The 26,529-nt window shown below is 35.4% G+C and overlaps 1 protein-coding gene across 3 annotated transcripts in view; it reads left to right on the top strand.

Annotated features, from left to right (window-relative positions):
• C13H18orf54 (chromosome 13 C18orf54 homolog) overlaps window positions 1-24,579 on the top strand; it is a 29,210-nt gene extending 4,631 nt beyond the window's left edge. For 2 of the 3 annotated variants that reach the window (XM_057527005.1, XM_007191932.2), the window contains exons 5-9: window positions 113-263; window positions 3,508-3,610; window positions 9,950-10,081; window positions 11,403-11,473; window positions 16,715-24,579. In XM_057527005.1, coding sequence (XP_057382988.1) covers window positions 113-263; window positions 3,508-3,610; window positions 9,950-10,081; window positions 11,403-11,473; window positions 16,715-16,787 — 530 coding nt within the window. In that variant the 3' untranslated portion in view covers window positions 16,788-24,579. Of the gene's footprint in view, window positions 1-112; window positions 264-3,507; window positions 3,611-6,014; window positions 6,050-9,949; window positions 10,082-11,402; window positions 11,474-16,714 lie in introns of those variants that run through there. The other variant, XM_007191933.2, reaches the window with a different exon arrangement.
• Window positions 24,580-26,529: the final 1,950 nt, after the last annotated feature.

Genomic DNA, 26,529 nt, shown 5'->3' with positions numbered 1-26,529 from the left:
TACAGATATGTGTATATTCCAAATTATCTGAAGTCTTGTTGCCTTTGTGAGGTTTTGCTGTGCTTTGCATTTATTTCTTTTCTTAAAGAATTAATGTGATCTTTTAAATTAGGTGACAGAATTGAATTGCTTATCCTGAAGGCCAAGAGAAATCTAGAGCATTGTACTGAAGAATTACCAAAGTCTATGAAAAAGGATGACAGTCCTTGTTCATTAGATAAACTTGAAGCAGAAAGATCATGGGAAAATATTCCTGTTACTTTGTAAGTAAGTTACAATAGAAAAACTATTCAGTTTTCCAAATGAAGAATGTCATGTGAACATCTGATTTATCTTTTAAGTAGCAATGATAATTAACAGTGGTAATAACATGGTAATTCTGTAGAGCATAGCTTTCAGTGTTGCTTGCTTTAAATTGCATTTTTCATTTGTTACCACAAGATGGCATAATATTTCATAACCTTAGGTACATTATATAATTTTTGTCTTTCTTACATGGTCCTTTTGTTGCACTGTAAAATATTGATATATATTAAATATGAGGAATTAGAACCAAAAGCAGCTATTTCGCAAATGGAGAAGGCTATGAAATTCTTGTTACTTTTTTTATTTTAAGTTTTTTCTTCCTCTATATTCTCTCCATGTGTTAGGGTTATTCATTTCATTTACAGTTTATTTTCTTAGTCATTATTTTCTGTAAATAATGGTACATTTTCTTGTATGGTAAATGTTTGAAGTTTCTAAGATTGTTTTCATTTGTGTCCTTAACCTTTCTATGCCATAGTTTCTCAGAATAATTTAAAAAGTGTTTACCTAGATACCTGTGAATGTGAGTATAGAGGAAGAATCGAGAGCTTAGGTAGGAAAGTTTCTTTTAGTGATATTATTGCATGTATATTCATAAGAAATGCATTCTTGGTAATCCTGTATCCTGCCTTAGGCTCTGATAATTATCTTCAGTTTTCTAAGCCTTCATTCTGTTATAGACAGAGTCTGTTAATTCCTGAATCCTTTTTTTGATTACTTCTCAGTTGAGCATCTTATTTCTTTGTAAGTGGACACTGACTAATTCTAGTTTGGAATCTTGGCTCTGTCACTTCCTTGCTGAGACTCTGTACAAATTACTTCTGCTTTGGGGTTGTGAGGATTCAGTTGATTAGAAAATAAATATATAGCACTATGTACAATAGCCAGGACAGGGAAGCAACCTAAGTGTCCATCGACAGATGAATGGATAAAGAAGATGTGGCACATATGTACAATGGAATATTACTCAGCCATAATAAGAAGTAAAATTGAGTTATTTGTAGTGAGGTGGATGGACCTAGAGTCTGTCATACAGAGTGAAGTAAGTCAGAAAGAGAAAAACAAATACCGTATGCTAGCGCATATATATGGAATCTAAAAAAATATATATGGTTCTGATGAACCGAGGGGCAGGACAGGAATAAAGATGTAGAGAATGGACTTGAGGACATGGGGAGGAGGAAGGGTAAGGTGGGACGAAGTGAGACAGTAGTATTGACATATATACACTACCAAATGTAAAATAGCTAGTGGGAAGCAGTTGCATCGCACCGGGAGATCAGCTTGGTGCTTTGTGACCACCTAGAGGGGTGGGATAGGGAGGGTGGGAGGGAGACACAAGAGGGAGGGGATATGGGGATATATGTATACATATAGCTGACTCACTTTGTTATACAGCAGAAACTAACACACCATTGTAAAGCAATTATACTCCAATAAAGATGTTAAAAAAATAAGTAAATATAAGGTACTTAGGACAGTTTCTGATTTATGATGCTCTCTTATAAATTGTAATAGTGGCAATGATCATCCAGAATATTTTTTGTTTGTTTAGCTTCATTTCGCACTTGTTGGTTCATTAATATCTTAAAAAAAAAAAAAACTTGGGTTAATAATTAGCTCACTTAATTCTTAAACTTATGTTTACTAATTTCTTATTTTCTTATCAGTTGGTTGTATTTGTATTTGTACCTGTATTTGTAAAAATCCTATAGCTGCAATACTTTGCTTTCAAATGGAACCAAAATGGGTGAGCAAATCATATCAGAGATGCTTAAATTAAGAGTAAAATTTTTGAATGCATCAAATGTATTTTGTAATTAGATACTATGACTTCTGACTTGTATAATTATTATTAATGGTTTGCCCTAGTACCTTATGGTACAGTAGTTGATTTTTGGAAGTTTAAATTCATATTATGATGGTTATGTTTTACATTAAATTAGTGATGGTGTGAGAAGAAGGAATAGACCTGACTTCAGTGTGATAATGACAAATTATTAATCTGTCATCAGAAACAAAATTGACTGGGAAATACTCAAAGTAGTGTACTGAGAGATAGAATAACTACAACCAGACAATTTTTTTTTTTGGTTTAACTTTTTATAATGGAAAATTTCAAACAAATACAAAAGTATAAGAATAGTATAATGATTCCCCATGTATCCAGCACCCATCTTCTATAATCAGGTAAATGCTTTTTTGATGATAGTGGATGTACAAACTCTTTGGTAAAGAATGGGAGAAAAGACTCCTTGGAAGTGAGAAAAAGTTCCTAGTAAATTACAAATCAAATGAGTCAATAATGAAGTGCTGCTAATTATTGAGAAAAAATTAGCATTATGACATTTAAATGTTTTAAGAAGATTCTTAGATATCTGAGTACTTGAGTTAGAGACACATCTTGTATTGGTATATAAATGAAAAAGATAAAATGAGTTTCTTTATTCTCTGTAACTAATAGAATTTGGTTTGGGGAAAATTTTTACTTTTGCTGGGGATGCCCTTTCCTTCTGCTTGAACATCAAGATAGAAACTATTATTTATTGAGCTCTATTCAATGTACCAGGTATATAGAGTTAATTTATGCAATACTTCTGTGACATAAGTGGGACTACAAATGTAGAAACTGAAGTTAAGATAAAGTTTTGTGAAGTCATATAAGTGAGTGGGACTGGTATTTGAACTCAGGAATTTTAATTTCAGAATTGATCCTTCTCCCACTTTATAATCTGTCCTCTATATTAATATGTGCCAGTTCTGGGGGAGAAGTTTGTCCTATTGCTTTGACGTAGAAGAACATGTAACTGCCATCCCAGTAGAAACTGTTAATAAATTTCTGGCAGTTTTGTGTATTAATATTGACTAACAATGTTTAATTGGAAAAATGCACTGCTTATTTCAAACAAATGAGCTTTTGGAGGATACTTATATTTGAAGGCTTATTTGTTTAGTTGAAGACTAATGTCTTCAGTTTCTTTATAGTTTTTCCTTAAAGCTTTAAAGGAGAAGCAAGGAGATAGGGAGAGATGAAGGAAGAAGTTTAGGGAGAAGGTGAAGGAATCACCAAGCAGCATCAATATGAATCCTAATGGTTATTTAGTGGTGACCACTTTAATTTAAATGATAACCATCACTTATATACTGTCTAATTTTTGTGAATTGGGAACTTATTTGCTGTCTCGTATCCTTAAATCCTAGCAAATCTCCTGTTCCGGTTAACTCTGATGATAGTCTTCAACAAACTTCAAGGGCAAAGTATGCTGATGGGTTCCTTGAAGACTTCTTAAATAATGATAATCAGGTGGGTGATGTTAAATCTTTTTAACTTATTAAAAGAATATTTATGACTAATATATATAGATATTAATTTCTAAGTTATTTAGATAGTATAAAACAAAAAATGACTCAAATCCCTTCTTCCCCAACACACATCCATAAAACCATCACTCCTAGAATTATTGATGATTTTATTTTAGTATTCTAAAGTAGAGTGACCTGGGATTGAACTCTACAAGGAGCCTAAATTGTCATTACAATGGTTTTTTTGTTTTTTTTTTTCTGGAAAACATATAAAGCAGACCCTTATAGAGTAAATTATATTTTCCCATAGGGCAGTTGCTTATTGAGAGTTATGTTTCTAAGATACAATTATACATCCCTATGATTTAAAATGGGAAATTTATTATCCAGTTTTATAAAATCAGCATATGTGTATCTTGCAAGTAACCCTAAAATGAAGTGTAAATGTATATATATACACATAAGGAATGATATATAATATGATTTAGGAATACAAGCCATGGCTGTTAAATATTGAAATACACTTTTGATATTTTAACATCTGGAAGATTTGAGACATTGAACACTCGAAACAAAAATTAGCTAAAAATTTTAATACAATATATATCTTTTCCTTCAGTGAAATTTACTAGAGAAAGTAGAGGCTTTCAGAATATGTCTGACCTTAGAGCTCTTTTTTTTTTTTTTTTTAATATTTATTTTGTCTGTACCGGGTCTTAGTTGTGGGATGCAGGGTTGCAGACTTCTTAGTTGTGGCATGCATGTGGGATCTAGTTCCCCAACCAGGGATTGAACCCGGGCCCCCTGCATTGGGACTGCAGAGTCTTACCCACTGGACCACCGGGGAAGTCCCTGACCTTAGAGCTCTGTATAAGATACTATAGCAGATGCTGATTAAGTGAAGCTTAATTATCAAATATTTATTTGCCAAATATTTGGATACCAAGCACTTTTCTAGGAACTGTATTCCTGATAGTAAATAAGAGAGAAGAGTCCTTGCATCTTGGATTTTTTATTCCAAGTTGGAGAGATAAGCTATATCAAAATGTAATATATAAGGGAGTACTACAAATGTTATGAAGAAAAATTACTTGGGATAGAGAAATTTTAACTAGAGTAGGTAGGAATGGCCTCTCTAGAGAGGTGATATTTGCACCAAAACCTAAAATGAGTGAATAAGCCATGTATGTACCCATAGGGAAGTAACTTTACATGTAGAGGGAATAGTAAGTGCAGACACCCCAAGGCAGAAAAGTGTTTGGCATGTTCAAGGAATATCAGAGTCCAGTCAGTGTAGCTCAATCAGAATGAACAAGGAAGAATGGTTAAGAGGTAAGATAGAGAGGTAACCAGGAGTCAGATCATGTAGCTATGTAAGCAACGGAATGAAGATTTTACGTTTTATTTCAGCGAGATGAGAAGTCACTGGAGTACTTTGGAGGAATGAAATTATCAGATCTACATTTTAAAATATAAACAGGCAGCTGTATGGAACATAGACCTTGAAAGGAGTTAGAGAAGGACAGGGAACCCAGTTAGGAGGCTTTTGCAGTCTTCCAGGATAGGGATTGTAAAGGCTTGGGTTAGGTGGGTACATTGGAGGTGGTCAGAAATATTTTGAAATTATTTTGAAGGTGACCTTGTAGGATGGAGATAGAGAGGATTCAAAGGATGAGTCCAAGATGTTTGAGCCAAGCAACTAAAGGATTGGGTGGTGCAATTTACTTGGGTAAGGAGCGCTGGTAGAGGCACAAATTTGCATAAGTTTTTCAAAGTTTGTGATGGATGACTGTTAAATACTAACCAACTAATCCCTTTTCTTATGCCTTTACACACACAACCTCACTACCATGGTGTTTTTTTATTTTTAAATAATTTTAGATGTACAGAAAGTTGCCAAAATAATACAGGTCGTTCCTGTCACCCTTCTCCCAGCTTCCCTAATGTTAACATCTCATATCATAATGATCACATAGGCCCAGTACTGTTACCTGAACTACAGACCTTATTCTGATTTCACCAGTTTTTCTACCAATGTCTTGTTGCAGGATACAGCATTGCATTTAGTTGTCATGTCTTCTTAATTTACTTCAGTCTGACAGTTCCTCAGTCTTTCCTTGTCTGTCATGACCTTGACACTTTTGAAGAGTTACTGGTCAGTTGGTTTTTTTGTAGATAGTTCCTCAATTGGGTTTATCTGAAGTTTTCTCATGATTAGAATGAGGTTATGAATTTTTGGCAAGAATGCAACAGAAATCATGCTGTGCCCTTCTCAGTGCATCATATCAGAGGGTTCATGATATATTGATATCATTGGTAATATTGATATGTTCTTTAGTTCAGGCTGCTGTAATAAATATGCCATAGACCAGGTGGCTTAAACAACAAACATTTATTTTTCACAGTTCTGGAGGCTGAGAAGTCCAGATGAAGGTGTCTGGTGAGATCCTGCTTCCTAGTTTGCAGATGGTCATCTTCTCCTTGTATCTTCACACGGCAGAGAGCAGAGAGGGAGAAAGCTCTCTGTTTCTCTTCTGATAAGGGCACTAATCCCACTCGTGAGAGTTCCACCTTCATGACCTAGTTACCTCACAGAAGCCTCTCCTCCAAATACTGTCACATTGAGATTAGGCTTCAACATTTGAATTGTAGGGGGACACAAACATTCAGTCTAGAGCAATATATTAATACAATAATATGTAATATATAAAATTATAATATATTAATACTTGTGATGTTAGTCTTGAACACGTGGTGCCTACTGGTTTTCTCTTTAGTAAAATCATGGTTTCCCTGGTAATTAATAAATATCGTAGGGGAGATACTGTGAGACTATGCAAGTAGTCTCAAACTTTCATCTACTAATTTAGTATCCATTGGTAGATATTGACTTTTTGTCTGCATTATTAATTGAAATTCTTGTATAATGAAGAGCTATTCCTTCTCCCCCATTTATTTATTAAACTATTTATATTAGGACTCATAGATATTTATTTTATTCTAGGTTTAATACAATACAGTATTATTACTTATTTTGTTGCTTAAATTGTTTTAGTTTAGGCCATAAAGAGTTGCTCCTGTGTCCTTTTGACACGTCCCTGTGCTTTTTTGAGCACTTCTCTGAGGAGCCATGGTTCTTTTTATTGGAAAATGGTGTTTAGAAACTAAGATCTAGGCACTAGGTGTGCTTATTGCTGCTGGGTTTTTATTTATTTTAGACTTTCTCAGCAGGCAGACTTAGGAAACATAAGTTTACTAAGCCATGCATGCACACATACATATTTGTATATCTATTTACATATGTATATTTTATATGTAGGTATAAAATCATGAGTTCGTACTGATACTACTGATTCCAGTCCAATACCACAGGGTTTGTTTTAGCCCCTTTGTTCCTTATTTGTAACTTCTTTCTCATCTGGTGAGAATCTTTACTCTTATTATCTATAATAGGTTTACTTATTTTTTCAGTCTAAGTGTATGCATAGTTTCAGAATTGCTAACCCATACTGCTGTAAGAAACACATTTACTAATTAGATTATATTATTTGTGTATGGTTCTTTTTGTCTTTTGCCTTACAATATCCAGTCAAAATATTCTTTTCCAAAGTTACCGTGCTTAATTATTTTCTGCCCAACTCCTTTCAGTGTGGTCATGTTGTTCATTTGTAATGCTGTTAGGTGGCTCATTTTTTTATTGTGTAAATTGGGTTATTCCCACATTTTATGTGGTTTAAATAATTGTTTTTTTTTTTAACGTAAAACTTTTTTTTTTTTAACTTTTTTGGGGTTTATTTATTTATTTATTTATTTATTTATTTATTTATGGCTGTGTTGGGTCTTCGTTTCTGTGCGAGGGCTTTCTCTAGTTGCGGCAAGTGGGGGCCACTCTTCATCGCGGTGCGCGGGCCTCTCACTGTCGTGGCCTCTCTTGTTGTGGAGCACAGGCTCCAGACGCGCAGGCTCAGTAAATTGTGGCTCACGGGCCTAGTTGCTCCGCAGCACGTGGGATCTTCCCAGACCAGGGCTCAAACCCTGCATTGGCAGGCAGATTCTCAACCATTGTGCCACCAGGAAGGCCCAATAATTGTTTTTTGAATACGTGAAACATTACTATAGTTCTGAGAGTCAGAGCTATACTATACAAAAAGACGTACTCAGAGACATTCACTACAAGGATTTAATGAGGAGTCTCAGAACAAATTCTATCAAACATACCAACGTTTATTAAACATTCATTTGTGAATGGCACAGAACAGTTCATATAATCTGTTTTGTAGTTTTCTTTTTTGGTATTCTGACCACAATTTTGCCCGAAAAGTTCACTCAAGGCAGACATAGCAAATTGCAGAGGCAAGCTTTTGTAACTTTTATGGTTGGCATTAGGCAACTGAATTTCTTCTAAACCAGTGGCTGGATGCAGATCATTTAGAGATAATGCCTCAGGTGCTGTCTCCAAGGTTGTAGGAGTATAAGCGGAACTGGATCCTTATGCCCTGTTTCTTTTTCTTTCTTTCTTTCTTTCTTTTTAAATTTTGGTAAAATATATAAAATATTTACTATTTTGACCATTTTAAAGTGTATGGTTCTGTGCAATAAGTACCTTCACATTGTTGTGCAACCATCACCACTATCTGTCTCTAGAACTTTTTCAGCTTTACCAACTGAAACTCTGTACCCACTAAACACTAACTCCCCATCCTCCTTTACCCCCAGCCTCTGCTAGCACCATTCTACTTTCTGTCTCTATGAATTTGATTATTCTAGGAACCATATATGTTTTAGTCTGCTGAGGCTGCCATAACAAAATACCATAGGCTGGGTGGCTTAAACAACAGATATTTGGTTCTCACAGTTTTGGAGGTGGGGGAATCTAAGATCAGGGTGCTGACTGATTCTGTTACTGGTGAAGGCTCTCTCCCTGGCTTGCATATAAGCCACCTTCCCACTTTGTCCTAACATGGCCTTTCCTTGAGCTCTTAAGTATCTCTTTATGAGGATACTAATCCTATGGTTTCAGGGTCCCACCCTTATGACCTCACTTAACCTTGATTACCTCTTTATAACCTTATCTCTAAATACAGCCACATTCCAGGTTAGGGCTTCACCATGAATTCTGGGGGGGACACAATTCAATCCATAGCATCGTATAAGAAGACTCATACTATATCGTTCCTTTTGTTACTGGCTTATTTCATTTAGCATAATGTCTTCAGGGTTCATCCATGTTGTATCATCTGTCAGAATTTCCTTCCTTTCTTAGATTGAATAATACACCATTGTGTGTATGTATCATGTTTATCCATTTATCTGTTGATGGACACTTAGGTTGCTTCCACCTTTTGACTATTGTGAATAATGCTGCTATGAACATAGGTGTACAAATATCTGCTTGAATCTCTGCTTTCACTTCTTTTGGGTATATACTCGGGGAGTTGCAGGATCATTGTGGTAAGTCTATATTTAGTTTTTTGAGGAATTACCATACTGTTTTCCACAGGAGCTGCACCATTTTATTACGTTCCCACACCTTGTTTCTTATACCCTGTTCATATAACTGTGGAGAGTGCCTTTAAAATATTTTTGGCCACTATGCTTAACTTCGTATATATGTTATACTGTCTATGTTGAAATATTTTAAATCATAGACATCTTAAGAGGCCTATTTTCCACTTTGTGGATGATTATCAGGACACAGCAACTCATTTGAAAGATGTAAAAATAAAGGTAAGACTTTTAAAAAGAAGTTTAAAAATATCCTGTACAGGTTCTCTTAACTGACCACCTTATGTGGCTAAGTGCTGTTGCCTTCTTTGGATGCAGATAAGATCAGTGGTAATCGAGGTGTGAGTGTTTTTAAGGTAGCAAGGAATGTGTGGTCCTTAAAGCGGTGAAAAACCAGCATTCCCTGTGTGAAAACGTATTTGGAAGTGTGCAGAGAATATGATATTTGAAATTCTAGTCCTTGTTCAGCTGATAACCAGCATCATATACACACTTGAAAAGAGCATATTGACTTACCTGCTCTTTGAGAACCTTTCAGTTCTAAAAATCTATAATTTTAAATGTACTAAGTGAATGCATTGCAAATGTAAACATGTACCATTCATTTTAAAAGAACAAGGACTGGGAAGGATATGCCAAGCTGTTAATAATGATTGTCTTTAAGTGACTGGGTAAGGGGAGGCTTATGAGTTACAGCTTTGATTTGTTGGAACACTTTATTGACGTGTATTGTTTGGATTTTGCATTAATTTTATATTGTGGGGAAATAATACAAAATATAACTTTTCCCTTTCTGAATTTGGATGGTTCATCATTCATCTGTTTTAACTTTTAGAGCTGTACCCTTTCTGGAGGGAAACATCATGGTCCTGTTGAAGCCCTGAAGCAAATGTTATTTAATCTTCAAGCAGTGCAAGAAAGTTTTAATCAGAATAAAACCACAGAGCCAAAAGGCGAAATTAAACAAGTAAGCACAAACTTAATTTATGAATTGAAATCTATGAATGTGAATTGAGATCTGTGAAGGGTAAGATTTCCTCCTAGATCTTTCTTAGCTTGACCTCTAATTTTATGTTAATAAGCATGGTATATAACACATGTCGTAGAGTTGTACTGTTATTCTTTCTTTTAGAAAGTAACTTACTCAAATTTAACACTGTAAGATTTTTGCAGTTGTGTACCCCTGAATGGATTGTTCTGTTAAGTTTATGGTTATAAATACAACATCGTATTTAGATATGATGTTATTAAAACTGTAGATGAAAGGATTGTAAGAGTTGTTTTTTAATGCCCGACAAAATTATTCTGTCTAGTCCAACTTCTTGTGTTTATATTTGAGGTGGCCTAGAGAACCTTTCAACATCAGACTTCTCCCCATAACCTTTGTCATCTGAAGTTTAATTTTGTTACCATGTGTTTATTGACTCTTAATATGGTTATGTAAAGTTTTATTTTAAAGTAGTTGTGTTTTTGTGTATTTCCTAGGAATTTGGAAATCTGTTTCTGCTTTGGGCTGATATTTCATAGGGGTCGAATTTTCCTCACAGTAGTATAGTGTTTACAAACCTAGCTTATGTTCTCCCAAGCCTGATTGTGAATTCTAATTCTGCCACTTACTAGCAAGTGCAGTATTTGTACAGATCACTTAACCTCCTTAATTTCAGTTTCCTCTTCTGTAAAATGAGATTGTTGAGAAGACAAATTGAAACAAACTATAGAAAGTACTTATTATAGTGCTTGGCACCTGGTAAAAACTTAATACCTGGAAAATACTTAATACATTTTAATTGATATTGTTTATTTTGTTATTCAGTAGAGCTTTACAAAATTCAGTTTTCATTACAAGTGAGTGGACTAGATTTTAGGAACTATCACATGCTACTCACTTAAGTTGTATTTCTTAATTTTTCTCTTTACATTCTAATGATCATAACACTAACATACAGTGCAATCCATCCTTCTTTTCCTTCCCCTTTTAAACATTCTTGAGATAAAGCCTTGTTCAGTAAAGTCATAATTTCAAGCCAAGATTTGATATTTAATGAACAAACATTTAGAAGCATACTTTAGGACAGTTGCAAGATGAAAAAGTTGTAGTATTTTTAGAATAAAAAAGTATATATATATATATTTAATGCTTTACTGAAAATTATTTGCTTAGAATTATTTCCTTGGGAATGCAGACAGTATTTTTAATGTTCTTATTAATACACATATTAAATAGCATTTAAGTTTATAATTATATAATATTTTCACTGTTTTATTATATTTGGTGTTTTTAATAATAGGTTTCAGAAGATGATTTCTCTAAATTACAGTTGAAGGAAAGTATGGCTCCTATTAATAGGTCACTTCAAAAGTAAGTGTTCTCTGTTAATTTCTGAGTATGTTATGGATACAAACATCTCTGATTGAAATCAGAAGGTTACAGGATGGAATTAAAGTAGCTGGAAGAGGAGGTGTGCTAGGTATATTTAAGATTCTCGGAGCATATTGTTTAATCCTGAGATTTTCTCTTAAACTTGTGCTATTTTCTATTTAAAATGTTCTTAGGACCTAATGAGATAACTGTAGCACTTAAAGTATAGTAGATGTGAATGGCCTAGAGAAATTCTCTTTTCATTTCTGAGTAATACCAACAATTTGAGATAGTATTGGTGTGGATATTCTGGAAGAACAACTTGTACGTGAAATGTGTTGTCATATATTCCCTCTAGAAGAGATAAATAATCATAAGTAAGTATATCATTATTTGACATATCGCCACAGAAACTTAAGTGGATATAATGTCCTGGATATAAAGATAGGTCTAAATGCCCTAAGGTGTTAATCTACTTATTTTCTTAGTTACATATCTTAAAAAGTTGGGAAGAATTTCCTATAGTCATGATATTGGTAGAAGAGACGGGTATTTATTTTATGGATCTGATTGTGTGAATATGAAGTGCCCTAAAAACATGGAATACTGAGTTTAAGATTTTTCACTTTGTAACAAACACCATTTTGCTTGACTGTAAGTGGGGCTAAACAAATACGGTCTACCTTTTGTCCTTTCAGAGTTTGCTTAGGATTCTCTTACCTAAGGAAGTGGTGGAAAAGTGAAACACTAGACATGTAAACTTATGACTCTAATTGTCATGATATATATGTATCATTTCTGTTTTCATACTTAAAAAATATGTTATATATGTGTGATTTTTTTTCCCCATCTACTTATAGTATTCTGGGTAGAAATATATGCCTCTTTCTTTGTAGCTTGACATAGTCTTGCATATAGTGTTTCATATTTAGTAGGATTCAGTGAATAATGATACTAATAACTAACATTTATTGAACATTTACCAAGTATCAGTGTTCTAAGTGCTTTTGTATGTAATTCATGTGATCTTCACAACCCTATGAGGTTAAGTACTATTATTATCTTCATAATACAGATCAAGTAATAAAAATCAAGTAATAAAGTAACTTGCCCAAGGTTACATAGCTAGTAAAACAGCACTGGGATTCATACCAGACAGTCTGATTCTATAGCCTGTGTTCCTAACACTCCTCTCATTAGTGATAGTGGTGCATTATCCTTTTAGACTAGGTGCAGTGCCTCAGTTGATTATCTAGGATAAAGATCTCGTTCTGCTTTAAAATTCAAAGTAGATGACCTCAAGCTTTGATACTGAACTTGTGTCATAGACTTAAATGTGTTTTCCGACTTAAAGTTCATACCCTGGAAGATGTTTTTCTCAGTGAAAATGAACCCTGAGCCATAAGTAATTAAATAACAACAAAAATTGATACTGATTATAGGTGCTTTTACCATTTTCTGTAATTTTTTTTGATAGTAGTAACTTCTTTCTAGCGTAGGCAATCAGTAGTCTTGCTACATGTAGAATTGCCATTTTTAGAGAGTGAGATTCATGTTTTGTTAGATGGCTTTTAGCTTTTGATTCTGTTGGAGTAGCTGAAGCAATCTTAATTTGGCTTTTACTTTACATTTCAAAAATATTATCAGTAACGCATTTGTACTGTTAGGAAGTAAGTTTAGACTTACAAAAGCATGTTAGTACATTTTTTCCCCATTATTTTCAGTCTTTAGATTGACTGTTTTAAGGATAATTTAAAATTAATTCAGTCTCAGAATTCCTCTTTCTAGACTGCAAAATGTTTTGTTTAGATTTATGGTCTTTTCATATTTCAAAATAAATAGACCCAACTTTTTCAGAAGTTACGGATTGTACCTTGGGTGCTTTCTTATTATGTTTCTCCCCATTCCTCAAATAACTGCTTTTGGATTGGTTTTAAAATATCTTTCATTAGCCTTAGGAAACTCACAGGATCTTAGTGTGGGTTCTTTTTATTCCCTTGGAAACTCAGTTTTCTTATGTTCTCTCATTAGAAATAGCTGAGAAAGATTCATTGGATCTGAAGTATAAAATGATTGGTAGCAGCTTAAAATGTTATTTTTCCCAGAGGGATTTTGCTTTTAGTAGGAATCAAAGTTGTAATTGTTTTGTATCCCTATAACACTTAGCTTTGTCTTGTGCATTTACATATTAAAATTATTATCTTTAAGCAGTGAAAAAATTGTAGTTTTTGAGCAAGGGCCTTTTCTAGAATCTTCTATTATGTCATGTAAGCTTAGGCTGGTCGTAAAAAATGAGCAATTGTATATTGCTCGCATACTATAAAGGTGAGCAGTAGTAGACGATTGCAGAATCATCAGTCATCCAAAAATTTTTGGCTTCAGAATGTGTTGTTTTACATGTAATTTGGATATGAATGTGTAAGATTTTGTAATTCTCAATACTAAAGGCCATGCTGTGAAAACCAAACTTAATGATAGCTGGAAAATTGTCTCATTTCTCAGATCTCTTTTCTTGCTCAATTTTCTGGTCTTCATTCTATACTACGGATAGACAGAATTAGCTCTCAGACTTGGAAAACTTGACCCTAAAGCAAATATTTTTCTTTATTCTAATGCGCTCATACTTTACTTAGATCTAGGAAATAGTAGGCAGTTTGTTCTGAAAAGCCTTTCATTCAGTTCTTGCTGGATACTAGGCTGAATATAGGCCAGTAAACATAGTATTTAAGAGAACAGCCAGTATAGTAGTACTAGTAGAAAAACAAATGTAAGATGTCAATGAGTAAATTATAGCTAAATTGCCATCACATAATCAGTGTTACTGAGCTTCTGTGGGTTGATTAGTATTTACTTGAATGATCATCAATAGATACATTGTCACAATAAGAAATGAGTTTTTTAATTTCAGTTTTTAAGGTGAATGACTATTCAATGTTGTACTACAACCCTTAGGTTGATGTTTTCCCCATTAGCCTGCTTTTTCACTTTTTGAGAGAAGAAAATCAAGAATAATTTCCTTCTACAATTTTATCCTTCCCTTCTCCCTACACTTAACTTTGAAATACCAATCACTTTTGATAGACTCTTCTCTAAACAGATCGCTTAATTCTCAAAACGGGAGATAGAGGTTAGATGAAAGGAACTGCCAACTGATTGCATAGCTGAGGTAGGGAGACTGAAGATTTCACACTTCTACTTAGCTTTTTTATTCCTTCCCATTATTACCCACTCCCCTTTCTACCTGACATTGTGTTTTAAAGGCATAAAATATACTACATGGGATTAGAAAGGAAACCAGTTATAGTGAATTAACTATGAAAATATTAAAATACATTTCTAATTAGTAATATATGCTTCTCTTTATTGCATTTAAAATAAGAATACATTTAAAATACAGGTAAGTTAAAATTCATTTTGTAAAAACATGTATTAGTGTGAAGGCCTTTTGCATAACTTGAATAAAAGCATTAAACCATGGTGTGCTCTTTTACTTACCTTTCACATATTGATCAGCAAACAATTAAAGGGAATATTGGAAGGCATTGATGTCTGGGTTACCCGTGAGACTTCACTATTTGGTGGATGAACAACTAGACCTAAAGTTGTCTAATAGTTGGCCAGTTATGTCATATGAACTTTTGGACTGTAGACAGAAAGACTTAGAGGACGTATGTATGTTTTAGCAGTGGGTTTAATAACTGTTGTAATTTTGTAACTATTATATAACTATTGTAATTTTGAAGTAGTGATGAGTATAAAACATACTTGCAATGACTATAATGTGATATGAAAATACCTCTGATTTCTATGGCATATGAGGTCACAGATTTTGGCTGTTGCTTACATTCATAATGGAAGGAAATGCTAATTTAGAGATAGCATTTAGTGAAAATAAAGATGATTTTTTTCCCCATCCCATTTCATAGACCCTCTAAATCTAAAGGATCTGTTGACCCTCTGATTTGTAAACAGTAACATCAGATTCTAGCCACTTGTCATCTTCTTTCTCTTGAATCACAGCCTGAAAAGGAAAAGGAAGATAAGCCCCAAGTATATTTACAGATTATCTTCTTCCTCATAAATGTGTCTGTAGGAAGAAAATAATTCTTTAAGTAGAGAGATATTACTATAGGATGTAGAAATAATAAAGTCTAATTTTACCTCTGATTGCTTAGTAACTCTGGGTGAGTTATTGTCATTTAGTTAATGAAGATGACAATCTCAAAAATTAACAGAAGCTGCCAAAAGGATGGCAGAATTCAGATTCTTAATACATTTGAGTAAAAGTGTCTAAGAAATAGAGTACAGGGAAATAGACGTAATGCAGTAATTAACACTACTAATTTCCTCCATCTCCTTATCCTTGGTAAAGTGGAAGATGTATTTTATTTAATATACATCAGTTGAACCTGTGTTGGAGACTGTAGAATAAGGTGTTGTAGTCACCACCTTTCAGTAACTTCTCACTAATTTCTCACCTTAGAGATTACTGGTATATTATTTCTGTTTTTCTTGGACTCTTATTTATCAGAGATCTGAAATATGGTTGATTAACTGATATTTCCTGAGTGATCCTCAAGGATCTGAAGGGTAAGGGAGAGGGAAAGCTGGAAGAATACTTTTAGAGGAAGACTGGAAACTTAAGGGCTCCTATCTTCTTGGTTTGTCTGAGGGCTGATTGAGAAAAACCAGGTTGTTGGTATAATACTACATTATTCAATGTAATTGTCATTTGTTTTCCCCCATGCTCAATAAAAATGAGTTTTCCTCAATTGTAACTGATTCTTTAGTGCTATTTCAATTTAGCTGCCTTGAATGTACATGTTAAAAATGAATTATGTCCTTTATTTCTTAAATGTTATACACAGTATATCAGAAGGTATCATTTCATTCTGCAAAGTACTTGAAAAAGATGCTTTAAGTGTGACACAAATGATACCTATTATTGTTTCTTATTAGGCTGCTTGGCACACTTTCAAAAAAAAAACCCTTAAATGTCAAACATATAATTTTTTAAAGTAAGTGTTTATAGAATTTTAGATGAATTATTTTAACCCTCAGTTATTCAGATTGAAAGGTTTTGTAAAGAAAAATTTTCAGTTTTGATACTAAAACTATTCCATAAACTTATCTCTCATACTAATTTTGAAGTTAAGAAACAATGTAGTCACCATTTCTTTTTGCATTACCTATTCACTCCTTAATATTGGTTTATAACGTGTTTTATACTTTTTAATGAAGGGCTTTGCACCATTTATCTCGCCTGAGAGACCTGGTTGATGATTCCAGTGGGAAACAGTCACCGAAAATGTGAAGAGGAAAATAAAAGTCTAACCAATAAATAGTCACCACAGAACAAAAATGTATTTTTTTTCCTATTGCTTAAACTGACAAAGTAATTAGAAGCCATATATTATTCTGTGATTGGTTCAAGTATTATATATTTTTTAAAAACCAGACTTGAAAATGTCCATAGATTTTTGTGGCCTATCCTCATTTTGTGCCAAACTACCAGGAGGTGAACTAGAAGGACCCACACCATATGTCCTAGTCTGACTTTGGTCTTCAGGCTGTCAGATGTCTAATATTCGAAGATGGATGATTTCCATTCTTGAGGCTTACATGGACTTAACCTTCTTCAGCATCCTCATCATTTTATCATCTGATTCTGGATCATTAAGAAGCTTTTCCTGGTTTCTATCCAAAATCTCTTAAATAGACTCTTTTATAAAGTTAGCATCCACTTAAGGAGCTTGAGGAATGTCAAAATTGTTATGGTGTATCTTATCCATATGGAAGTATGTTACTTTCAAGTTTCATAAAGCAGACATTTAAGAATATGTTATATTTGTAAATAACATTAATTGATGCAGTGCTAAAAGGATGTTTTATATTGTGAATTCCAGGAAAACCTCATTTAATTAATGCTTTGATTCTATGTAAGATAATCTTGACAGTACTTGACAGTTTATAAAATATTTTGGGGGGGGATATTTGAGATTTTAATATTTTGATATTATTTCCCAGATTTAAGTTTTGAGGTTAGCTCAAACTAGTAAAAACTATATCAGTGGCCAGTTGCTTTATGAAATTTGATAACTAAACTTAAGTGAATATGGAAAATCAGAAAGTAACTGTATTTTAAAGCTATTTTGTAAGTGCTGAACTTTCTTTAAAGCAAACTTTCTTTAGGGTTTGTCACTAGCTAGGACTGCTCTATAATTTTGCAACTTCTACCAAGTGAGCGTCTAATAAGCAGGAAGCATCTTTACCAACAAAATGAAGAAATAATTCATAAGACATGGCGAAGCATATTAAAAAAGCCTGATGAAATTAGAGAATAGGTATGTATACAAATAGTACAAATTAACACTACCCAAATTGGAGCGTTTTTGCTAATAAGTAGCTTCACTGTCAAATAGGAATTTCTAAGTACATTGGGTCAAAGAATTTTTCCCCCCAATTTAAAGCACTATCTAAGAGCTTTGTCATAGAACTTACATGCCAAAGACTGTGGAGTCAATCCTGTCTTTTTTTCCTTGCCTAGTGCGTCAGTCACTGTACTATTCTTTTTGCCCAGTTTGAGAGTCACTTGCTAATAAGTTTGTTTTGTTTACTCTGTGGAGGTGTTTTTGCCACAGACATTCTATTTCTGATTATGGTCTTCTGCTTCACAGCAGATAGTTTGCATACAATCAAACAAGACATTACTTTGATGATTGAAATGTGGTTGGCCGTTAAAAGTGCAGATAGATTTTAAGTGGATGAACATAGATCTGAGCGGAGCATGTTCCAGCGAAATCCAGTATTCAACGACTTCTAAAGGCAGAGCAGACAAAGATATCAGATAATTACATATTATATGTTGATCAGATATAATATGTTTAGTATACCTAGAAAGCATCTCCAAAGGGATTATTATGCAGTGTTGACTCTGAGTAGCACTGATGTGGTTAGTGCTCCCATTTGCAAGAACATATATCCAGTACTAAATAAGATAAGCCTGTTCTAAAATTTTGTTATAACTAGTATTTTAAGAAACTTGATTATACTTACCCTTTTGTATTAAATATGGAAGTTTAAGTTTTTTAGCAAAAAAGAGAACTTTATCTAAATGATTAATTCTAACCTTTCAAAAAAATATATAGGAGATTCAAACAAGAAAAAAATGTAAATGATAAATGTTCAATAAATTCTTTAAGGAATTGATTTAGTTAATTGTTAAATATTTAAGTATTTTTTATTTTGAGATTTCCAGAGGAAAAAAAGGAGACAACCGTATTGAGACTGCTGAGTTGGGAATTTAAAGCAGATGAGAACAATTAGATTTTAAAAATAGAATTGTGAATATAAAGTTTTATCAACCTTTTTCTCTCTTTTAGGTATATTGAAAAATATTAAATAGAAAAAGTGATAAAATTTTAATAAGACATTTCAGATCTTTAATTGAGCATGAAAAAATTTAACCTAATTGCAAAAATTATTTGAGATCAAGGGATAAAAGTGTGATGCATATGTGAAGACTTGAAACTCAACTGTATTTTCTTTATTATCAGTAAGAACTCTCAGTTTTTTCTGGGACAATTCATTTCAGCTTCATAGAGATTTCTGACCAAACTGAGGAACTCTGTCTTCTTGGGTTTGTTTGGGTTATATGTCTCTCTAGTTATGTTATTTCTTGTTGAAATTTATAAATGTGGATTTTGGGGGTTATTATTTTGTATTTAATGTTTGGGATAATGTCTTTTTAAATCATATGCAGTTATACCAAAATGTTGCCTGAAGATAAATCATGACAAGATTTTTTCCCCCTTTGTTTTGAATATGTGGAATCACTGATACCTTTGAATTTGTTTCCTTTTTTCCTGTCCCACATTTCACTGTGTCTCAAAACCTCTTTGTTTGAAGTGCTCTCAAGAAGTAAACTTGACAATAGGCAAGTAGCATGAAAGGGAACAAAATTCATCAGTGGCTAAGATCATTTTCCTTTTTTGAACAAAAAAAATTAGTTTTTTACCCTCCCAGTTAATTCTACATTGTCCTTACCTGTAGACCAGACATGTCTGTGTAACAACTTTTTTTTACAATGTAGCAACTTCGTTACATTAACCGAGACTAGTCCATTTGCCTCCTAATATTTATTTCACCCTTAACCATTCTTCCCCGCATTTTCAGTTCATACATCCAAAGACATCCTGACTAGTGTTTACAAGATACTGTTGTACACACCACCACTGTAATCTTACTGATTTATTTCAGCAAGTTTGCTGCAGCTAAATTGCTTTACTCAAGATTCTCCCAGACTTTCTATGTATATTCTCACCTTTATGCATATTATTTCCCATACTTGAAATACTCAGTTTTCTTTCATTCTGGTTATTTAAAGCTTACTCTGCCATTTCTTTAAAGCTCTGACAGAGTTTATACTTACTTTTCCAAACATTCTCACCTTCCAAACTCTGGTAGGTTGGCTCTCCATTTTCCTTCCCCATTGCTCAGTTAGCTGTTATAGTTCTTGTTTATGTTTTTGATATTCCTCTTGTAGCAAATTTGTATCCCTAGGGGAGAAAATGTCTCAAAAAATATTAGATGATTGATTTTGTTTTGTCTCCTTGATAGTGTCTCCTACACATAATGATGTATAACCAGAAACATGTAAATTTAAAGTGTTAATTGATAATTCTAAGCCTGATTTCCTATATCAGGTTGTAAGCTCAAGATAGGAGAAACCACGTCTTTTGTTTATGTGATGTCCTGCAAATTCTTTTTAAAATGAGGTAAATTAAACCTATTATGGAAGAGATTTCTTTTTTGATATTGCAGTTTATCAAATAAGATTAACATTTTTGTATTTTGGATGACTTGGCTATAAGCTTTCTAACCTCTTGAGCCCTCAAAACTTTAAGATTTTTGAGTTTTTATATATTCTGCATTTCATCAGGTACATGAGCTATTTTACAGATCTAGGACTAAGTCTGGGGAAACTTTCAGTGGCTGGTTTTCGTTGTGTTGCTTCTTTGAGCCTGGCTTGATGGGAAACTATCAGTCTGGGTCCAATCTAGAAACAGAAACCACACAGTGATTGTAAACAAGAGAAGCTTAATATAAAAAAAAGTTTTAAACTGGTCAGACTCCCAGGAGTTCAGCATTTGCAGCAGCTGAAGAAGTGGTGTTTCCCTGGACCTGGCTGCCTCCCTCTCTCCCGGGTTCCACAGGGGGAAAAAAAGTTTTAAATTGTGACAAAAGAGATAAGACACAAGAGAGCTCTATATGGTACCCCAGAGAGAAGGGAGAGTACTCAAGGAAGGACAACCTTGTAAGAAGGAGCTAAGATTTGGGTTCAGAGCTTGTTGAAGGGGTACCTGCAGTTCACTTGATGGCACAGTTTACTGGTTTGCCCAGACCAGAGTCGGTTTTCAGTTACTAGGCAAGCAGGAAGCCATTCTCCAAGGCTCAGGGAAGCTGCAGGTGGTGTCTGGGTGTGGGCCTGGAGAGGGAGTGAGGATTCTTTCTGCGTGCTGGACAGTGCTGGCTGGACACCTGGGGCGTTAGGGGTTTGTATTGGGAAAGTTGAAGGAAGGTGATCACCAGCCTGGGCCAGGTCTGTGAGGTCGCCAAGGAGAGCCATACATTCTGGGACTGTGACTGGGGCAGAGAACTACCTGGTGTCTTTATACCCACCTTGTTTACTGATGGTGGAGCTGCCAGAAAGCAGCAGGTGAGCCCCGTCAGGGTGAATTTGGAGCTGAGAGACTATAAATTGATGACTGGCATGGAAACTCGTCAGGTTCTAGAAAGGTTTTGGTGGGAGAAAACATCATAAGGGAAATAAATGCTTCACCTGTCCAACTCTGACCTCCCTGTTTTGCAATATACTATGTAGCCTGTCCAAACCAAGAACCTGGAATAAAGGTAAAATAGCAAAAATGTCAGGTCATTTGGAAAACAGGCCCAGTAAGAAACCTTGGGCCAGTATTTTCAAAATCTAATGAATCTGATAATTTTGTAAAAGGAAACGGATCTGAACTAGAAATCTGGGACTATTATAAATATTCTGGAATTATATGAATGAAGATCAGAATATCAGAGGAGTAGATTGCATTCCTTCAATTGTTTTTCATCAAGGTGCCACATAACTTATTTGAGTGTTTTTGAGCGTTTCCTGCAATTGGAATGCTTTGTTTTGTAGTATATTGCTTCAATTAAGCCATGATTTTTTCTGTGTCTTCCACATATTACTCTTAATTTTGCCTTTCAAGACAATCTCACATGCACAGTTTGGTCTTTCTAATATTGAAACCAACAAAAATAATGCTACTTCCATCTTTCAGGCTGTTTCTAGTTTCTAAATTATTTTTTTGGACAAAGTTTTATGTTCATTATTGTCTCACCTTTTTTTGAATGCTGTCTAGCTTTCCCTGTGTTGTTTAAATGTCTGTATTGTACAAATGATCTAGAGCCCTACTTAACAGCAAAACTCTAGAGTATGCACTTTATTTTTCGTAGTGATATATGATTGGCATGTATTAGTTTCAGGTGTACAACATAATGATTTGATATTTGTATATTTGATATTTGTATATAAGTCTAGTTAACATCCATCCACTGTATTTTTTCTTTTTTTAAACATCTTTAATTTTATTTATCTATTTATCTATCTATCTATCTATTTATTTATTTATTTATAGCTGTGTTGGGCCTTCGTTTCTGTGCGAGGGCTTTCTCTAGTTGCGGCAAGCGGGGGCCACTCTTCATCGCGATGCGCGGGCCTCTCATTATCGCGGCCTCTCTTGTTGCGGAGCACAGGCTCCAGACGCGCAGGCTCAGTAATTGTGGCTCACGGGCCCAGCTGCTCCACGGCATGTGGGATCTTCCCAGACCAGGGCTTGAACCCGTGTCCCCTGCATTGGCAGGCAGATTCTCAACCACTGCACCACCAGGGAAGCCCTGTATTTTTTCTTACTGCCACCCATAGCTAATTTTTTTCCAGCTTTGTTGAGGTATAATTGACAAAATTGTAAGATATTTAAAGTGTATGTCATGATGATTTGATATACCCACATTGTGAAAAAATTCCTCCATCTTGTTAATACATTCATCACCTCATATTTATCTCTCTTTTTTTTGGTGAGTTGTTTTCATTTTTTAAGAAATGTGGCATCAGATGTCCAAGATGCATAGAGTAGATGCATAAAGGATCTACATATTGTTCCTTGATAATTTATTATTCCATTCAGCATTCATTTATTTTGCTCTGTGTGGCGGTGGAAGGAGGAGAGAGGAGTGTAAGGGTGGGAGAGATGATGACAAAGTATGGCTATCATGAGGAACTCGATGGAAATATATAAATGGATACAGTTACACTACCCCAGGTAAGTATTGTTTCAGAGAAACGAAGATGGAGCAACTGCTATTAAGGCACAGGCGATGGAGCAGCTAAATGGCCGGAAGAATCAGGAATGAGTTTGCTCAGGAGGGAATGCTTGAGCTGATCTCCAAAATGAACAAATTTGCTGTCAAAGAAATTGGATGAAAGGGTGTTTGCTCTAGGCAGAGAATAAGACGTTCAAAGACTTGAGTCATTAAAAAGGTCTGATACAAAATTACTGACTTGGAAGGGTATGTTGTGTGTTGTAGTGGAAGAAACCAGTGCTTTAACATGGGCAGATTTGTTTTATGATTCCATTTATTAGCTCTTTGTTGTAAACAAGCTCCTTGATCTTGCCTGAGGCTTTATTTAAATTTTCCCTTCCATTTGTAGTAGGTACTTGGCAGTTTTGTTTCAAGAATTAAATGGTAATGCCTCACACATGTGATTTCAGTAAACACTAGCTGCTAATAATGGTAATACACCTAGGTGGGGGGAGGCGCTAGGAATAAGACAGAAGGCTGAATCTACCCTTGTGGTTCCCCATTCTACTCTGTACATTGTAGCAAGAATTATCCTTGAAAAACGTGTCTGATGATGTTGTACCTCTTCAAACTTTCCAGTGGCTTCCCATCTCGGAGTAATTGTGAAGTTCCTACCCTAGCCTAGAAAGCCCAGTAAGGTGTGCCAACACCTCTCCCTTCACCCCTGCAAGGCCGGGACCTTTCCTGTCACCCCATTTGCTCTCTGATTCAGCCACATTGGTCTTGCTGTTATCAGGTAACTACAAACATGCCTCTGCCTCCAGGCCTTTGCAGTGTTTCCTCCCATCTGGTCAGACTTTGCACAAACACCCCATGATTCCCTCCCTCACTTCAGGTGTCTGCTCAAATGCCACTTTACCAGACAGGCCTACCCTGACCCCTCCCCGCCCAGGCCCCATGCTGGTATGCTTTTCCCCTTTACCTCCTACCTTATTTTTCTTCACCGAGTGTTGAGGGCAGGAGCTTTGCATTATTCACTGTTTACCCCTCAACAACTAGAATAATGCCTAGGGGTAATTAAAAGTGCTACATAAATAGTTCTTCTCTGAATGAATGAGGCTGAGAAAGTGGTTTGGGGGGCCATCCTCAGATGGCCCCCCAAGAATTTTGGATTTCATTCTGTAGGCGGAAGGAATGGGACCAGTGGTTTTGCTGCAGCTTCAAGTGAATGTTAATCTTTGCTACTGTTGCTGTTAGTCCCTCCATTGATTTGTGGCCGCAGTCAACTTGAACTTCTTTTCAAATACCATTTTCCTTCTTTCCAGTAGTTAGTCTTTAAAGCCTGATACCGTGACATAAATGCATTACATTAGTGATTTCTTCAGGAAATAAAGCTAGAAAGTATGCCTTATTTAGTTTTTGTTCAGAAATACAGTTTTACTGAGGTTCCTATGATATTGTAAAATAAGTCCCTAGAATATAGGTTTTATTTTTTTTATAATAATATTTAGACAGCTATTTATTTGTCTTAGTTTGCAGTACTAGATGTTATTTGATTTACTGAATGATTTATGTTGCCCTTTGGACATGAGTATAAGAAGACAACAGAAAGAAGCACAAAGAAGTCTCTTGGAGTGGGATTCAGAAGCCCTGATGACAGGAGCCCTGGAAGGACCTCAGATCATTTCGGTCTTGATTTTTTTTTTTTTTTTGGGACCTGGGGGAAATATGAAAAATTTTGTTCAGAAAGAGATTTACTTATTATTCCCAGTTACAGCAGAATCAATATTCTATTAAAAACGAACAAAGTTTTGCAAACGTTTCCCAACTTTCTGCTGTAGTTCTCATTCTTTGTGTTTTTCTGAGTCAGATTTCGTACAAGGGTTTAAAATTTAAGTGTCAGATTTTCCCCCCATGTTAGTTGGGGTGCCTTGGGCAAGTTACAGCTGTAAGATTCACTTTATAAAGCAGAGCCAATTGGGCTGCCTCACACACTTGTAAGAATTAAGTGAGATAATGCCTGTAAAGTGTTTGCTTAGCACAGTGCCTCACCATAGAAAGTGCCCAGTGTTAGCTGTTATTGATAAATGCAATTATGTCAGCACTTGTTTTCAGAGTTTCAGCTAGTTATAATTGTTGCCATTTAGCTGCCTGTGTGTGGATATTTTGTAGAAATAGATGCTGGTCAGTGTTAGTAAGGACTGTTTAAAATTTTTCCCGCTAGAGGGCACTATTTTGGCAGCAACAAGATAAATTGTGTGATTGGCCTGCTACCCATTTATCTGGCTTTGCACTCAGCCCCTGGCATTCATTCACCAGTTACAACTCTTGAAAACTGTGCTGGAATATGTTAAGAAATGCTCTTATCTCCCTCTCCCTTCCCACACCAAGGTATAACTATTTTGAGGAGAAAGAAACGTCTCTCTCCATTCTGTAGACCAGATACATTTTTTAGACTGTAAGCATTATGATTAGGATCCCAATTCTCTTCTTCCTCTTCAGGATGCTTCAGCCCAGGGTTCCTGTTAGACCACTGATGTCCTTTGTGCTCCGTCTCTCCTAGTTACCGTCCCCACACTCACATAATGGAAGGTTGTTTGAGCCTAGGCACATGCTTTTGCCATTGTAAAGTGGTGGCCCTTGAAAGAATACTTCGCTTTGGGTCTGCAGCAAGGTATAGGCTTGACATCATGAGTTGGGCGTGGAGGTTCAAGGGAAGTACACTTGTTACTTATCCTTTAGACCTCTTCACCGTACATATGATTAAAGCAAGTTTAGCTGGTAGACTAAGCCAGTGGCCATAGCCTCCCCAACACTCTCACTTCAAGTTGGAGAAAAGAGAAGGTGTGAGGTGGGGAACGAGTAAAAACAGAAAGGGACAACGAGGTGAAACACGAACTTTGATAGCATCACTATATTGAACTAACAGACCCTGCTTCGGTTAGTTTTTTCATGGATTAGTAGAAGTTTCAGATTCCTAGCTGGTGACCATGCCTACAAAGTAACTTTACAGGAGATGTTATAACATCCGTATCCTGGTTTGCATGTGACTTGTTTCCTGTATACAGTAGAATGTGAAATTTGAGGGGCTCAGTTTCCATGTCAGGTCTCTACTTAGCCATGGTCACAAAGAGGAGCCCCCAAATGTGAAAGGATGAGTGAGGTATAGAGGTGAGGGATGAGGAGTAGAGGGGAGGATCTGCCAGGATGACTGGGAGGCTAGGCATTCTCTATTGTCTGGTCAGGATAGAAGGGGGACTCCCCTCTGAGTCATCTTTGTAGAGTTCTGAATTGTAAAGCTAGGAGCTGATGTCTCTGTATCCCAGTTCTAGGATCTAGAAATGTCTAGATTTTATAGCATGGAGTTTTTATAGCATTCTCTATGACCCCATAGTCTCAGGTTCAAGTGGAAAAGTCCAAACTCTTAGCATTACCTGTGTAGCAGGGGCCTTTCTGGCTGTTGGAAGGCCTCACTTGGCAAGAATGACACAAATGAGGGCTTTGGTTCAGTACTTTGAACAGTATCTTGTCCAAGAACCACATATTCTGGGCTTTTCTGGTGGCGCAGTGGTTAAGAATCCGCCTGTCAATGCAGGGGACACAGGTTCGAGCCCTGGTCTGGGAAGATTCCGCATGCCGCAGAGCAACGAAGCCCGTGCGCCACAACTACTGAGCCTGTGCTCTAGAGCCCGCAAGCCACAACT

Source organism: Balaenoptera acutorostrata, chromosome 13 (assembly GCF_949987535.1).
Source record: "Balaenoptera acutorostrata chromosome 13, mBalAcu1.1, whole genome shotgun sequence".
Lineage (NCBI taxonomy): Eukaryota > Metazoa > Chordata > Mammalia > Artiodactyla > Balaenopteridae > Balaenoptera > Balaenoptera acutorostrata.
Note: the sequence above shows the minus strand (reverse complement) of the source record. Positions and strands in the feature narration are given on the sequence as shown.